The sequence below is a fragment of the Coenobita brevimanus genome, chromosome 84 (genome assembly GCF_032717465.1).
Source record: "Coenobita brevimanus isolate Jiangsu-jjx chromosome 84, ASM3271746v2, whole genome shotgun sequence".
NCBI classification, from domain to species: domain Eukaryota; kingdom Metazoa; phylum Arthropoda; class Malacostraca; order Decapoda; family Coenobitidae; genus Coenobita; species Coenobita brevimanus.
This window is the reverse complement of record NC_137037.1, coordinates 19,966,549-19,984,674: the sequence shown is the minus strand read 5'-3', so window position 1 is coordinate 19,984,674 and position 18,126 is coordinate 19,966,549. Positions and strand designations below refer to the sequence as shown.

The following is an 18,126-nucleotide window of genomic DNA, read 5'->3' as shown; positions in this document are numbered from 1 at the left end:
TTTTGTAATTATTGTTGTTTTCTTGATTGGTTTCATGAGTTATGTTCGGTTGTTCGGTGGTATCCGAGGTTGTATAATTATTTGATAATTCCCTTGAAACTCATTTTAGATGGTCAATATGAACTTGTTTCTCTTCGCCAATTGACAGTGGCCAAATTACAACTTTGCTTTTATGTTAATTACTCTATATGGGCCCTCAAATTTCGGGGATAATTTATTGTCTCTCGTATGAATGATACTGTTAAGAATAATATAGTATTCTGTCCTTTTTTTCTTAGTCAGTGTCTAGTCATCACTAGTTTTCTGTTACTTACCAAATATCCATTTCTATTATAGGTATTATCCTAATGTTTTAGATTATTCATTTCTTGTCTTTTGCTTGAGATTTTTGAGTAATTAAGTATTGGTATAAATTTATTTGATTGTGTTGAGTCATTTGCAAGTGAGTTTAAAGTTGAAATAATACCAGTACTTATTTTCCAATCACTGATTTATGTACTTGATTGAATGACATGAAAAAATGCGGGATTTGACAAGATGGCTGCACTTTGAATCAACCTCCTCTCTGGTGTTCCCGGTTTAGCTTAAGTTTCGCCACTATTTTTCCGATATTTCTGGTGCCCAGACCCGGGAGCCTTTAGATGACGTCTGCTAGAAGGTATTTAGCCCGGATTAGTTGCGAGAAGAATGGCGAAATCGTTGGAAGACTTGGTAAAGAGGAGGACGGCTGCCAAAGGTTGGTTGACTCGAAGCATTACTGAGTTAAGAGAGCTATTAGATGACGAGTCTACCACTCAAGAGTTACTAGAAGCAGCCGTTAGTGATTTTGATAAGCGTCTAGCAAATTTAGATGCTCTTCAGGCAGCAGTGGAGTTAGAATTAGAAGACCCTGCTGAGTTAGAGGAAGACATAGAGAAAGCAGATAAATTTAGAAGGGCAGCAAGAAAGGTTAGAGCTGAGGCTGCCAAAAGACTCAAGGATGCAACAAATGATAATAGCACTGTATCTACATCTAGTAAAGATAAGTCAGAAGTTAAATTACCCAGACTAGAGCTCCCTAAATTTTCTGGTGAAGTGACAGATTGGCAGTCGTTTTGGGACAGATTTGAGGCTTTAGTGGACCAGAATGAGCTGCCAGTTATCAGCAAATTCAGCTATCTGCAATCTTTACTTCAAGGAGAAGCTCTATCAGTCATCCAGGGGATAGCACTTACCACTGCAAACTACACTGTGGCCTGTAATCTCCTCAAAGAAAGATTTGGCCGTCCAGAGAGGATAATATTTGCCCATGTCCAGGGTTTACTAAATGCCTCTTTAACACCCAGAGTGAAGCGAACCAGTTACGTTGATTCGTTGTGGAAGCTTCAAGATCAGCTACTGAGGCATGTGAGAAGTTTGGAAGGCCTCGGTATCAATGGTAACCAATACGGTGTGGTGTTGACTCCAGTTATCCTGTCTCGTCTTCCACAAGAAATACGTTTGGAATGGTCGAGGGAAAGTTCCGGACATGAAGGCGACCTGGAGTGGCTCCTCAAGTTTCTGCAGAAGGAGATCCAGTGTCGTGAGAGGTCTGAAACTTTCAAGGAACTGTCCGTGGAGAAAGGCAACCCTCGGCGAGAAGATACCGAAAGGAGGAAGATTGGTTCTGCTTCAGCCCTGCAGACTACATCCGAGGAAGGTTCACCGCAGTGTGTGTTCTGCCACAAGCTACACAAGTCTGAGAAGTGCTGGCACATCTTGAGGTTGGACAGACATGGTCGAGAGGGGAAGGTTAGACAAGCTGATTTATGTTTTAAGTGTCTTTCCAGGGGCCATGTTTCTAAAGGTTGTAAAGGTAAAGTTAAGTGCACTCAATGTAATGGGTCCCATAATGTTCTCTTCTGTAACAATGGTAAAACTAATTCAGAGACTCACAATAAACCTTCACTTAAACAAAATTCTAGTCAAAAGTCAGAAGGTCAATCTAATGATTCAGTCAGTATTGTTGAACATGTTGGTATTTCTCATTATCGAAGAATGAAAAAGTCTACTGTTTTGCAAACAGCCAAAGTCAAAGTTTGTTCAAGTAGTGGTAAGTCTGTTTTGGCCACTGTTATGTTTGATTTAGGAGCAGATACCACCTATATGAGTCATAATTTTGTCAGAAGGGTTAAACCTAAATGGATCACTTCAAAATACACCTCCTACTCTGCTTTTGGTAATCAGAAATCACAAGACAGTAAAGAAAGGAATGTGTATGACTTGAATTTAGTTGACATTGAGGGTAATAACCTACAGTTGAAGTTATGTCTATTTGTCCTCCTTTGCGACGTCAGAGGCTGCCTGATGATGTTATGCAGTCTCTTTCACAGCTACAGTTGGCTGAGGACTATGGACGTGACCGTGACCTCACTTTAGATATGTTGGTTGGTGTTGATAATTATTGGAAATTCGTTTCGGCTGATAATGTTGTCAGATTTGATGACTTAGTGGCCCATGAATCAGTATTTGGTTGGATTTTGTCTGGTTCATGTTTGAGCGGCCATGTGGAGAGTGTATCTCATCAAATGCTATGTATCAATGCAACCAAAAATGTCAATTAGTCAGATTTGCATAAGTTTTGGAGTCTTGAAAGTGTGGGTATTTATACTGAGAAAGATAAACCACCTAAAGACCCTGTTTTGGACAAATTTGAGGACACAATTAAGTATGTTGATGACAGGTATGAGGTTGCTTTGCCTTGGATAAGTGATGAGGTAAAATTAAGTCTACTAAATAATGAGAAACATGCTAGAAAGAGATTGTCTGTACTGAACTATAAATTTGACAAAAACCCTGATCTGAAAGAAGAATATGACAAGGTATTTAAGAGTTATGAGCAGGATAACATTATTGTTGAGGTTCCTTTCTCTGAGTTAGAAAGTCCTTATCCCACTTACTATATGCCACATAGACCAGTAATTAGAGACAGTGTTTCCTCTAAAGTAAGGCCTGTTTTTGATGCTTCTGCAGCAGGACCTAATGGTGTTTCACTGAATGATTGTTTGGAATCTGGTCCCTCATTAATTCCTGATCTTGTAGAAATTTTAATAAGATTCAGAAGATGGAATATTGCCTTGACAGCAGCCATTACTAAAGCCTTTTTGCAGATAAAGGTACAACGCCCTGATCAAGATGTTCACCGTTTTTTGTGGCAATGTGGTGACATAGTTCGTGTGATGAGATTTGTAAGGGTGCCCTTTGGTAACACTAGTAGTCCATTTTTATTGAATGCCACTATCAAACACCATTTAGACTCTTACCATAATTCTGTCACAGTACAAGAACTTAAGGAAAATTTATATGTTGATGATTGGCTCTCAGGAGCAGATACTGTAGAAGAAGCCTGCAAAATGTTTAGTGAAGCTAAAAGTATATTGTCCGATGCAGGCATGACTTTATCCAAATGGCACACTAACAATGATTTTTTGATTAATCAGCATGAACAGTTTGAACATGAGGTTGGTGTAACAAAATTGTTAGGAATGTACTGGAATCCCTCAGAAGATGTGTTTTCCTTTAAGGGTCTCAACTTGGATAATAAGTTTGATTTAAATTTCACTAAAAGAAATGTATTAAGTTTCATTGCTAGACTGTTTGATCCTCTCGGCTTAATTAGTCCTTTCACTATGTATGCTAAAAATTTGTTTCAAGAGATTTGGCGTCTAGGACTTGGCTGGGATGAAATTTTGCCTCATGAGTTGCAATATAAGTTTCAGTGCTGGATTAACAGCATTCAGTTAATTAAGAATTTTGAGATTGACAGATGCTATTTTCCAGACCTATCTTTGAATTCAGTAACTGGCTTGGAAGTTCATGCTTTTAGTGATTCCTCTGAGAAAGGATATGGCTCTTGTATTTACTTGCTGATTCCTAAATCAGATAATCAATTTAATGTTTCCTTTGTTATGTCTAGAGCAAAAGTTGCTCCTATCAAGCGGGTTACCTTGCCACGGTTGGAATTACTTGGAGCTCTGTTAAGTGCTCGTCTCATTAACTTTGTGAAATCTGCCCTACATCTGAGTGATGATGTTAAGCTAATTTGTTGGACAGATTCTAAGATTGCTTTGTCTTGGATTAAGGGGAATCCTGCTAAGTGGAAATTGTTTGTTGCCAATAGAGTAACAGAAATCCAGACTTTAACATCTCCAAGTAACTGGTTCCATTGCCCTGGTGCAGATAATCCTGCTGATTTGCTTACTCGAGGTGTGACTGGTGATCAACTACTTTCAAATGACTTGTGGCTTCAAGGTTCAAAATGGTTATCTGATTCCTCAATGAACTTCTTTACTGAGATTATTGATGAGTATGAGACAAATGATGTTGATTTTCCCTGTGAAGAATTCAGGGAAGAAGGCCTGGTTATGACTGTTGTTGAGGAAGCCACAGCTGCCTTTGATTTTAATAAATGGAGTGATTTTACCAAGATCTTGAATATTACTGCATGGGTTTTGAGATTCATTAACAATTCTAAACCCAATAGTACTAAATTTTCAGGTCCTCTCACTTATAATGAATTGAGTAAAGCAAAGGACAAAATTTTCATCTGTGTTCAGAAAGAATTTTATGAGAAAGAAAGAAATGCTTTGTCACTAGGTATACCACTCCCTAGAAATTCTTCACTGAGGAACCTTGATCCATTTTTAGATTCTGATGGATTGCTCAGAATTAAAGGTAGGTTACAAAATTCTGACCTGAGTTATGACAGCAAACATCCAATAATTATACCAAATTGTCATGTGGCCAAACTCTTAATTCTGTTTCAACATAAATTTTTGAAGCATGCTGGTGTTCACACGCTTATGTCAACCGTTAGAAATTCTTACTGGATAATTGGATTAAGAAGACTTGCTAAAAGAGTTTGCAAAGAGTGTGTAGCTTGCAAAAGGTTTGACTCAAGGCCTTGTAACCAACCAGCACCCCCTTTGCCAGAATTGAGAGTTAAATCTACATTCCCTTTTGCTATAACTGGATTAGATTTTGCTGGCCCATTATTTGCAGTTGATAGTCCTTCAAATAAATTGTATATTTTATTATTCACCTGTGCTGTCACAAGATCTATCCACTTAGAATTGACAGACTCACTTTCAGTACCTGATTGTCTGTTAGCCATAAGGAGATTCTCCGCAAGGCGAGGTCTCCCTTCAGTGATTTACTCTGACAATGCCAAAACCTTTATAAGTGTAGCAAGTAAGCTTCAGCAGTATTTTAGTCTATTAAGCCCTGAATGGAAATTCATCGCTCCCAGGTCCCCATGGTGGGGAGGTTGGTGGGAACGGCTTGTGAGGTCTTTTAAATCAGCTCTTAAGAAATCTCTTGGTACTAAATGCTTGACTAAATGTGAACTTGAGACAACTTTGGTTGAAGTAGAAGCTTCTGTCAATTCTAGACCTCTTACATACGTCAATGAAGAAGCAGATGTTGCTGACCCCTTGACACCCTCACATTTTCTGATTGGTCGAGTTGCGGGATTTCAGCCTCATGTTTCTGATAAACCTTTGGATATAAGTAACAAAAATTTAAGTGAAAGAGAAATTGTTCGTAAGAGACAACTCGACCAATTCTGGATAACGTGGAGTGATGATTACTTAAAGAATTTGCCTCCTACTGTGAAGGGATTTAAGGCTAACTGTAATCTGAAGAGGGGTTCTGTAGTTTTAATTAGGGAAAATAATGTCCCTAGAATGAATTGGCCTCTGGGCATAATTACTGATTTATTTCCTGGCAGGGATGGTGTAGTAAGATGTGTAAAGGTACAAACTGCCAAGGGTATATTGTGTAGACCTGTTCAGAAGTTACATGACTTAGAGATTTTTTGTGACATATATTGTGATGATGATTTAAATTCACCAGCTACTCAAAAAAAACTTTGCCCAAAACAGGGATGAAAACAATGTTGAAGTGGCTGATGATGATGATGATGAAACTGAAAGTCATGAACAGGTGAAGGTATCTAGAAGAGGGCGTATGATAAAGCCTCGTATAGTACTGGATTTGTGATTTATAAACTATAGCTTTAAGAAAGAGGATAATTTTGTAGTTTTGTAATTTGTGGAACTGATGAATAGTTCATTTTCTTTAACATAAAATACTGTAGGTTTCTAATTTGCTCAACTTTGGATAGGAGCTAAAGTGCTCCTATGGTGGGAAGTATGTTAAGAATAATATAGTATTCTGTCCTTTTTTTCTTAGTCAGTGTCTAGTCATCACTAGTTTTCTGTTACTTACCAAATATCCATTTCTATTATAGGTATTATCCTAATGTTTGAGATTATTCATTTCTTGTCTTTTGCTTGAGATTTTTGAGTAATTAAGTATTGGTATAAATTTATTTGATTGTGTTGAGTCATTTGCAAGTGAGTTTAAAGTTGAAATAATACCAGTACTTATTTTCCAATCACTGATTTATGTACTTGTTTGAATGACATGAAAAAATGCGGGATTTGACAAGATGGCTGCACTTTGAATCAACCTCCTCTCTGGAGTTCCCGGTTTAGCTTAAGTTTCGCCACTATTTTTCCGACAGATACCATAGACAATGTCTCCTAAGCTGATAGCCGCTTCTTTTGCCATTTTATTAAATGTCTCCGTCATTTCTTCCTTGGACACCGATAATTGTTTTTTCACTCTTTTATGTATGTCCTGGAATTCACGTAAATGGAGTTTAGCATAATCATCGTAGCTGTATATGGTCAGATTTTCACCTTCGAGAATTTCATATGGTAATTTTTTATCTGTCCCATATATAATGAAATGTGGTGTGTCTCCTACAGATTTATTTATAGATCCATTAATTGATGTTTCTACTCTGGGAATACAATCATCCCAGCTTGCATAATTTTCATTGAGAATGTGTCGTAGTACATCTAATACTTTTTTGGTTTGGCTCTGTACTAACCCACTGGATGCTGGGCGATAGGCTAAAACGTTAACCTATTTGATATTGTATTGTTTACATATTTCTTGTAAGATATCAGAATTAAATTCTCCTCCTTTATCGCTTATTAGTACCTTTGGGGTAGTGAAACGACATATTACATTATCTATCATTGCCTTTACTACAGTTTTATCCTTAATTGGCGATAAAATTACATAATGGGAAAAATGATCCTTTGCTATGAATAGGAATTGGTTATTATTGTATGATAACAGCATCTTGATTAAATCAACCGCGACAACGTCCCATGGTTGATGTGGTACTGGGTCGTTACCTACAGGTGCAGGTGTGATTGGGTATTCTTTGTGTTTTGCACATGATTCGCATCTGCCTATATGATTGTTTATATCTTTTCGTAATGATGGCCAGTAATATAACAGCTGGGCTTGTTTGAATGTCCTATCATTTCCAGGATGTCCTGCATGTGGGCTATCGTGTATTGTTCCTAATACTTGGAGTATCATGTCTTTAGGTATCATTAACTGTTTATCATTTCTTCGGCGTTTGGGTTGTCCTGGGTTCATTTTGTACAAGGCATTATTGATTATTGTGAATTGATCTAGTCGTACATGTAGTTTGGGTAATTGTATGTCATCTCCACTTTCTAGCTTGTGTATAACTTTAGACCAGGTTGGATCAAGTCTTTGTGCTTTGCAGTTTCATAGGTTTGGGATGTTTCCTTTGAGATCTAATGCCGCGACATGAATTGTTTTCGGGTTCCTGGATAATGCATCAGCTACTAGATTCATTTTGCCCTATATGTGATGAATGTGTACATTGTAGTTTTCGACTGTACATTTCCATCTTGTTCTCCTCCCAGAGAGGAGTTTTTCTTTAAACATACCCACTAGCAGTTTATGGTCGGTGCATAAGTGTATTTCGTAACCATATACCAAATCTCGAAACTTCTGTAATGCAAAAAACACTGCAAGTGCCTCTAAGTCTGTAGTGCAATAATATTTCTCTGCACCTTTTATTTGTCTGCTGGCAAATGCAATTGGTTGATTTTTTCCTCTCTTATCTTCTTGCATGAATACAGCCCCTAATCCAGATGCGTTTGTGCAAATAATAAATGGTTTTGTGAAATCCGGATAGGCCAAACATGGTGCATTTGTAAGTTTATCTTTTAATTCTTTAAATGCTTGTTTTTGTTCTTCTTCCCTTTGGAGTACAGCATCTTTTTTGAGTAGTTAGAATAAAGGAAAGGCTATATGAGAGAACTGTCGTATAAATGACCTATAATACCCTGCTAGACCTAAAAATTGTCTAACTTCGTCTATCGTAGTGGGTTCTGGGAAGTCTCTCACAGCCTGTATTTTATCATCAGAGGTGTGAATACCTTCAGCATTTAGTTTGTAGCCTAAGAATTTTATTTCCTTAAAGCAAAATTTGCATTTAAAAAGCTTAATTTTTAAACCAGTACCACCAAGCTATTGTAAGAGTAGGTCAAATTTCTGGAAATGTTCTCTTATATCGTTGGTTGCGACAATTATATCATCAAGATAAACGAATATTCCTTGCCCTAGAATCCCGGACATTACGTAATTTTTCAGGCGTTGGAAAGTGCCTGGTGCTGTCTTCAGTCCCATTGGCATTCTCCTGTATTGATAATGTCCTGTATTTGTGGAAAAGGCAGTGTATTTACGTGACTCTTGATCTAATGGGATTTGATAGTATCCATTTAGCAAATCTATTGTGGAAAATACATTATTTTCTGGTCCAGCATTCTGTAGGATGTCACTTAGCAATGGCATGGGAAACCAGTCGGGGACTGTGTGATTGTTTAGTTTACAGTAATCTACTACCGCACGCATTTCTCTATTTCGTTTGGGCTCGAAGAATAATGGGGCATTCCACTGGGAGACTGATGGCTCAATAATTCCAAGTTTTTAAATTTCATCGACATACTGGTTTGCGAGTGTATGCTGAGTTTGTGGGACTCTATAGGCAGGTACGATAATCGGTTGTGTGTCTGGGTGCACGTTAATCTTGTGATTAATCAGGTTAGTACACCCTAATTGTTCTCCGGGTAATGCTTCGGTGTCCCTATGTTTTTCCAACAATGTTAACAATCAGTTTCTTCATCAAATTCACCTGAGTGAATTAAATTCTCTTTTACGATTTCTCTTTCCACAGATTTTATCTTACTTGTCGCTCCAGCTAAAACTATTTCCATCACGGGGGGGGGGGACATTTTTCAATATTAACTACATAAGTCCCTTTTTTCAACTGTACTTCTCCATTCATGTGATTAATTAGGAATATCTGAGTTTGCCCATTTTATTCATTTGCCATAATGCGTTTTCTACTGGCAATCCTTTTACTTTACATAATGCTTCCAAGATAAGAACAGTACTATTTTTTTTATTTGCTCTTTATGGATACCCTTATGTAGGAGTTAGAAGGAATAACTTAATCACTGGTGAGATGGGCGGGAAAAACTGTTAAGTCAGTACCGTTACCACGGTCTCTACTCCCGGAGGCTGGGGGGGAGGGGGATGTGAGTGGATCGATACATTCATCTGTTTGTATATGTTTGGTTAAGCTTTTAATATTGCCAATTCTTTTTGGTTCTGTTTTACTAATCGGTGAGGACCCTGATGGTAATTCTTCTATGAATTCATTATCAAAGTCTATTCCATTCATTTGTGGGAGTAAAGTTATTTGCTATGTTCTCATGCATCTTAAGCCCAGCAACATATCAGCTTTTATTGCTAAGTTTTCAACAATATAAAAAAATGTGGAAATTGGTCTTGTAGTCTGTGAAACTGATGTTTAGCCGTATCATACCTTTTACTTCAATTTGTTTGCCATCTACTGTATATAAGTCTAAATCAGATTCTTCCAGAAAAGTTAGTTTCTTCTTATTTCTAAAAATTCTGTCTATTTCTTCTTGTGTTATTAAGTTCACTGGAGAGCCTGTGTCTAAAAATAAGGAAACGTTTTGATCCTCACATAGAGCTGCTATCAAGATGCACTCACTTCCCAACATGCCTCCTATGTGAATTTTAGACCTGCTTTTCTTTATGATTGATCATTTTTTGTTGTGACTCTGCCTTCCCCCGATTTGAAAATGGAAACTATTTTCTCTACTGTCTTACAATTGCTGGTCCAATGCCCTTGGGAGCGATGATGTCTACGGTATGGATCATATCCTTGTGTCTTTTGTTTATCTTCTTTTGCTTTGATAAAGCAGTCATTCTTTGTGCGTCCTGGGTTAGCACAGTAATAACATAGAGTGGACCTATCTCCCGACTGTGATCTGCCAGATGACTTTCCATATTTAGTGGTGTCTGTGGCGCGAATCTGCTCGGACTGTGCGGAAACTTATGTGACTGCCTGTGGCCTGGTGTTTGACACCACTGCCTCGAAGCGTTTTATTGTTTGTTCTGTCTGTTTTCGGGTCACGATCGATTTTGTTTTGTGTTTTGGGTAGTTGTAGCTGTTTTCACAGCTGATACTGTCTCAGGCACTCTCATCCTACTAGAATGTGATTGTTTTTTTCGGTTATCCAAGCTTTGCTACAGTTCATCTCTACCTCGTTCATTAAGTCTATCAAGCACATACCTGGGGTGAACTGGATTGTCTTGGCTATTTTGAGTATTCTATCAGGTAATTTACACAAGGCAACTACATAACCAATGATGTCTACAACAAGCTCTGGGGACATCTTTCCATCTACTGTTATCCAGTCTGAGTTTTCTAAAGTAGCTAATAGTGTTCTTTTAATGGTAGAGACATCTGCTGTTATTTCACTAAGCACATGATTTGTAGTGTGCTCCCTTACAAGATCCACAGTCTTATGTAATTCTGGGATTATGCCTGGCAAAAAGTTTATACCTCCAGAAAATTTCTTTAAGAATTCAGCTTTAAACTCATAATATGTCTTAGCCTTAAGAAGCTTATCTGACAAGCAAATCACCTGCCGGGCATCTTTCCTGATTAATCCATGAGGAAAACATTGCATTTTTGTCTTGTTCATCCATTATGTGTCCTTTTATGATGATCTGTTCACGCTGATTGATCAATGAAATCACATCAATGCGATCTTTTTCTGTGCCTGAGAATATTGGGGCGGTTTTATCCTCATGATAAACATGAGGTGGGGATGTTTGATTCGTGTCATTGCCAGCGGTGTTCATTTCGGGTGGTTGCTTTGGGAGGTTAGCTTGGACGTGTTTATCGTTGTGTGAGAGACTAGTGGAATAGATTTTACCTGAGCAATGAACTCTGTTAAGTAAATTCTCATAGACATGCAAGTCAGAAACAAAGTTCTCACTTGCTACATCAGAGGGAGTTTCCCAAGAATCATCATTATCATCTAGAAATGATGTATTTGTCTCATTGGCTTTAGTTTGTGTGGGTGTGTTGTCCTGTTGTTCTCCTAATTGTGGATCTGCAGTGGCCGCTAACTGTGTATCATCTGTTACTTACACGGGTGGAGGCGATAATATCCCGGTCATATCACTCAGCTAAAATGAACTCATGTTGCTAGGGTATAGTGTTATGAAATACGTCTTTTATTTATGTCCTAACGGAATAGATCCGTGAATGAGTTGTAATAAATGAAAGATAAGTGTATAAATGTATAAATAAAAATAAGTAAAGGAGGTGATTGTACCTAATTTAAAGCACTGAGAAGAAATGAGTAAAGTATAATTACACCCACTTGATAGAGATGATGTCACTCGGAGAGGCGTGTTGACAGAGATGTCACTCTTGGAAGGTAAATGCAGAGTTGATAGAAGATCTCCCTCTCGATAATTCTAGAGATGTGTTGATGGAGAATATTACTCTGGAAATTCCATGGCTTGGTGATATTAGTGTTGATTGAAGTGCGAATTAATCTCGGTGATACAAAACCTCACCATACAACGCCCAACTCCCAATTAATAGCTGTTGGAAATAAATGAGTATGAGTAGGAATGTGTGAATAATAATTAACGAGCAATGGGTGAGAGGTGCATGGTGTCAAACACACGATGATTGACTTGGCGTTGGTTCAGCAAACACACATGGAGACGTTGACTTCGCACACTCTGGCAGCTGTGGTGAGTAAATGATTAATGATGAATAACCTGAGTCTGGAAAGGTATGTAAGATGAGTTGTGAATATGGGCTTGGTATTTGCTGTCGGCGCCTGACATTCTCGCACTCCTGCTCAGCGGTGGAGGTTGGAGAGAGCGGTGGGAGTCAGGGGACGTTGCTGTGTACTTCCTTTTCATTTGCTTGTTTTATTTTTCTTTCTTGATGTATTTTCGGTCCTTTCTTTTTGTGATTTACTCGTTGCCGCTAATTGTAGGTGCGTGTAGAAGATTATGGAGATGTGTCGTACTGTAGATTTGTTACTTGCAGTTAATCGTAGAGATGTAGCTTGTAACTTGTAGCTTGTATTTTGTAGGAATTCACTGTAGATTTGAAGACGAGGTTCGTACTTCTGCTGCCACCAACTGTATCTGTGAATCTTGAGCTTGTAATATGTTAATCTTGAGATTTGGTTCTAGTTATCGTGTAGACGAAGGTAAGAGAAGTTAAAGATGGACACAGGGGGTTGATCTTGATTTATTATCTTCAAAGAAAAGTTTAGGCTAAGCAGTGTATGTATTACACAGGAACTTAATTTACTAGCTAAGTCTCGTTGGACCCCGCTTCTTTTTTGCTCTCTCCACAACCTTTCGGCTCTATGGCTAGCCCCTTCTAATCCCTGCATTCTTGTCCAGGAGGGCTTGTATGACGTGGGCTACACTGTAGTCGAAATGTTCTAGAAAACTGTGTGTATGTGCGTGTGTGTGTGTGTGTGTGTGTGTGTGTGTGTGTGTGTGTATGGTCACGATGAGCAGTTTGTGGGCTATTGTGCTGGAGAGGTGCTAACGTCATTTGCATTAGCTAACTCTTGCTGACACATTTCCATTCCCACACCTTGGCTGGTGCTCCTATCTACTATCTATCTGTGAATTTTATTATTATAATATGGAGTCCTGACAGTACCTGGACAAATTTACATTACGTTACGTATACTTATGCTTGGCAAAAATTTTGTAAATGAAGGTACTGGTATCCTTTTACTTAAGTATCGAAATTAGGTACCTTTAACAACTCTGCATAATATTATTTACCGCTTCACTTCATTTACATGAAAGCCAAAATACTGGCAGGTGTTGCTGGCCAGCAAAAAGAAAATGATTCTTACAGATAATCAGCGAATCTCTGATAACCCTAGACGTAATGACTGAAGTTAAACGTTGATAACTACGAACTAGTCAGAAATATTTGTAATTGGATAATTTATCAATCATTAATACTCTCTAACATAACATAGTTACAATTTATGTAACATGTACAAGTAACAGTGATTATTCCCCTGTCCACCTGAGGGTCGTTTTGAGGGGGATGGCACAATCATGGGATCTTGATGAGGGTCCAATGAAATCACACCTTTGATAAAAGCTGCCACCTCGCACCGTTGGTATCATGCGACGTGGTGGTGCCTCAGCTGAATGTAAAAGACCTTAGAGGGCCCACTCACTTTCAGCTTTTCCTTTTTTTTTCTAATATAACTGCATTGGTGAGCCCGCAGTCCATTAAATTCTTTTAGTAGTTATTGCAGGCATTTCGATTTTTACTTGTTCATTTTCTTACATTTTTCTTCATTTGTATACCCAGACCAGCGAATCAGAGATGGTTATTATGTTTTGAACAGTGTGTGTGTGTGTGTGTGTGTGTGTGTGTGTGTGTGTGTGTGTGTGCTTTAACAATACAACTCGGTTTTTCTCAGATTTTAACCAAGCTTGATGTCAATGTATAGAGCCAGTGTTGTAAATCTATATGGTCAGTACTACAGGTGTCCCAGGTGGTATCTGGTGCAGGGGGCGAAGCAAACTCTGGGCGATGATATTCGATTTATTGAGCCAAGTAGCACAGGTCTGGTGTGTATAAAGTGATGGGCTGATAATGGTGTGTGTGTGTGTGTGTGTGTGTGTGTGTGTGTGAGAGAGAGAGAGAGACAGACGGACAGACAGACAAACAGACAATCAGAGAGAGAGAGAGCAAAATAATCTGCTGAGTTTCCACCAAGTCTAACATAGCCACAAAAGGTTTCATAATGGTTATACAATGCAGTTGTAAAACTACATCACACAAATAACTATAGAGTAAAGCAAATTTATTACGACATAAATGTAACAATAGCCTTGAATAAATTTTATTAACAGTTTGTTACAAAAATATGTTAACGGGCAAGGTAACAGGACCAGGTCAAAATAATCTGACCTAGCAATATCAACTTTAAAATTATGTTTCAAAATTCAGTGTAGACCCAACTCGGGGGAAGGGTTGACAGCAAGTCACGAATGAAGCGGTTGATCTTTAGAACAATCTTTCAAAGGTTAAGGTCGCATGGCAAGATCAAAGTTTGACTTGCGTGTCTGCTTGTGAACAAAACAACTATCTTATTTGAACCAGACCTATTGAAAAGGTTGGAGGTCCACCAAGGAGTAAACTTTTTTTTTAGGTCAAAGTCAAGCCCAATGGGAAAGGTCGGCTTAAAAATGTTTTTGACTAAACTGATTTAGACCAAACACTGAAAATTAAAAGACAAGGAAAGAAAAAAGAGTTGATTTCGAGAATAACTGGTCAGAGGTCGAGGTATGAGAAAGATCAAAGGCCAAGGTTGCAGAGCAGGGCCATTTCACTCTGAATCTGATTTGAACTGAACTTAGTGGAACGGTTAAGGATCCGGCAAGAAAGATGGAATTCAATTATGAGTACAACCCATCAAACTTCAAGGTTGCAGGCTAAGGTCAAAGTGTGTGTGTGTGTGTGTGTGTGTGTGTGTGTGTGTGTGTGTGTGTGTGTGTGTGTGTGTGTGTGTGTGTGTGTGTGTGTGTGTGTGAGAGAGAGAGAGAGAGAGAGAGAGAGAGAGCAAACCAACTCAGTTTTAATCTGATTTGGATCAAACTTGGTGGATAAGTCGAAAATTACCAAAGGGGATGTCCTGTTATCTTTTTTAGAACAATATTATTGGTCAGTCTTACATGACAAGGTCAGTTTACAATTTGTATCAGATGCAGACTACACTTTGTGGAAGGATTCAGTTTAAAAAAAGGGTAGAGTTTAAACTTGGAGTATAATTAGTCACTAGCTAGTGTAACATGGAAATGTCATGGGTCAAAGTCAATGAGCAAAGTTAAACAGTTTGTATCTAATTTGAATCATAGTTGGTGGAAAAGTAAATGGTCAGGCAGGAATAAAATTTAGTTTTGACAACAATATGTATGAAAGTCAAGGTCGCAAGGAATAGTTAAATATTTGGCCCTTTCAATAGCTGGTGGGTGCGGGTGTTGCACTCTCTGAGTGTTCCTTCTTGTTTGCTCGTGAAACAATGTTGTTTGCATAATTATATTTTATGAGTATTGTGTAACTGCACATTGTTACATGTATTTGTTTCATCTCACTACTCCACTGTTAACCTCACTGCGAAATTTTAGCTCCTATATAACTCGTATCAGTCTTGGTGACTTTCGTTCAGAAGTTAGTGATTCCATTGCACTTTATCTTATCAATCCTGGGAAGCATTATGGAAAAATTTCGGCAACGCGCAATATGCGTTTGTCCCAGGTTTTGTGTGTGTGTGTGTGTGTGTGTGTGTGTGTGTGTGTGTGTGTGTTTTAATTCCTCCTATGCTATTAGATGGATAAGAATTAAGCTTCCCAGGCAAATTTGGCTGGTTACAGGGAAGGGTTCCCACTATATACAATTTTATAACCATGATTTTTAGAGGAGCCAGTCTCCCCTCACCAAATTTAAAATTCTTGGATATAGTTAGAGGAGGGCAGAGCTGGCTTTGATATCCTAGTATATATTTTTATGCACGGAAGAAAGAACCAAAGGCCTGCAGCCCGCAAACCGCTCCTTACAAGGAAAAAAAAAAAAGAGCTGAAGTCAAGATCCGTTCATTTCGAGATGCATCGACACACTGCGTTTAAAAGACTGGAGATCATAGAAGGTAGGTAATAGACAGAGGGAAACAGTTCCAGAGGTGACTTGTTACATAAATGAAGGGCTGGGAGTAACGGATTACTCTTGCATTAGTGAGTTGGACAGAAAAGGGATGAGAGTTTGTTGCTAGACGGGTGCTACGCGCCCGTCGTAGAGGTGAAGGGATGCAAGCAGACAGTTCAAAGGAGCAGTCACCACCGAAGTAGCGACAGAAAAGAGATGAAGATGCAACAGAGTGACAAAGAGACAGAGATTGAAGGGAGCCAGTAAGAGGAAAAGAGTTAATGAGACGAAAAGCCTTTGGTCCCACCCTATTAAGAGCTGTTTGTGTGAAGCCTCCCCATACATTAGAGTTGTACCCTGTGCAGGGGTAAAGAAAGTACGGAGTCGGCTTGGCACTTCTAATCTCTTGGAAGCAGATTTTACAAGAGATGTAATATGATCTTTCCAAGATAAGCCACAAGAGAATGAAACCCCAGGTATTTGTAAGGATGATGCAGGATTAATCTGGATAGTATTAAACATTAGTGGGTACTCCTGTGGAAGATTTTGTTGAGTTGATAAGTGTAAGTACTGAGTCTTTGATGCATTAAAAACAAGATTATTTTTACCCCAGTCAGAGATACCAGCCAAGTCAGACATTAGGTGTGCCATAGCCTCATCCCTTGTTCGTTGAAATAACTCATGACTCTCATTCGTAATACAATATTTAGGGAGCGTGACCTCGCTCCCCCAGCGATTCCTGGGGTGTCAGCCCCTCACTCAAATATAAAAACAATTAGAAATAGGGAAAAGTGAGGACATGGATTTCAACGAAACTTTATGTCAGTTTGTCTTGTTATTATCTTCCACTCTATCGTTTTCCATAATATTCTGAATGGTGTTAGCCTCCCAGACCAAATGAAAAGTTTTCGAAAGAAGTAAAACGAGGGCAGATATGCCTTTAATATCTCATAAAAGTTGTTCAATGGACTATCATTAAAAATGCGATGGTTTGGGAACGTGCTCCCCATCAACGATTTTTGGGGGTCCAGCCTCCCTAAAAAAAATAACTACTGTCAGAAACTGGAGAAAGTAAATAAAAAATAAACATTCAAGTCAGTCCCCCTCCCCACCAAATTTCACAATCTCAGAAATGGCGAAAGGAGGCCAGGTATGGCTTTGATTTCTTAGTACTAGTTGTCCAATGGACTGCCATCCGTACCGCGATATGTAGGGAGTGTGACCTCCCAGTGAATCTCGGAGGTCGTCCCCTTCCCCAAAAAAACTATAATCAGTAGTGGATTGTGAGCTCATAGATTTTGAAGAAATTGAAATACATTGCAGAACTGGTACGGAGATTCCATATTTTCTCTGAATGCACAGAAGCTGCATATCTATATTAGTATATAAACTTTGACTTTAAAACAGTGGCAGACGTGACTCGTTATAAGAGACGTGATCTGACACTTGCTCAAGTAAAGAAGCCCATCAATGTGCAGCTTAAACTTGTTGCTGAATATTTGGAGCTAGACAATGGTAGTAACACCGAAGAAAGGTGAACGGCTTAAGTGAGGGTAATTCCTCTGCTGCAAAAATTGAGTTTCAAGATGCGATGGAATCTGATTCAGGTAATGTTACTTTTCAGCTTGAGTTAACGAAGATCGAATCGGAACAGACGAAACTGGAGGCTCAGAGAAGGTATCTAACTTGGAGTTAAGTTAAGCATTTAAAGGATATAATCATAATGATGGTGAGACAGACTGCTTGTTCAGTGTTTGAGTGATGAGTCGAAATTGTCCCTCATCCAGGTTCATTTTGGGGCGGGATGGGTGTCGATGTGGGGTGTAACGTGTGGAAAATCGTTTATCCGACCATATGAGGGACAAGGCTTGCATGGGATAGTGCAAGCATATAAGCCTGATGGAATCTGAGGGACACCACACCTTATGTGGCAAAAAAAAAGAAAAAGAAAATCGTTCCCTTATACCACATGACATCCCGCGGTGAGACATGGCGAGTTTTGTATATATATATATATATATATATATATATATATATATATATGCATATAAATATATATATATATATATATATATATATATATATTGTTACGGTTTGCGCCAGCCCGGGGCTATTACAAAAAGACAACAAGTCAGCCTTAGATGATCGGCCTCCACTGCGTTGCAAAAATA

At 38.6% G+C, this 18,126-nt stretch overlaps 1 protein-coding gene across 1 annotated transcript; it reads left to right on the top strand.

The window, feature by feature from the left end:
• Positions 1-687: 687 nt before the first annotated feature.
• Positions 688-17,493, top strand: LOC145410088 (uncharacterized). The gene is made up of 5 exons (XM_080280294.1): positions 688-1,770; positions 2,316-2,483; positions 3,459-3,562; positions 3,935-4,692; positions 17,363-17,493. Exons 1-5 carry the CDS (start codon positions 688-690, stop codon positions 17,491-17,493), a joined length of 2,244 nt encoding a protein of 747 aa, XP_080136420.1.
• Positions 17,494-18,126: the final 633 nt, after the last annotated feature.

Bases quoted from the DNA above. Each gene is read 5' to 3' on its own strand.
- LOC145410088 (XM_080280294.1), top strand. From the start codon at position 688: ATGGCGAAATCGTTGGAAGACTTGGTAAAGAGGAGGACGGCTGCCAAA. The intron at 1,771-2,315 runs GTTAGACAAGCT...TTGCGACGTCAG, and splicing joins GACATGGTCGAGAGGGGAAG to AGGCTGCCTGATGATGTTAT. The intron at 3,563-3,934 runs GTTTGATTTAAA...TGTTATGTCTAG, and splicing joins GGTCTCAACTTGGATAATAA to AGCAAAAGTTGCTCCTATCA.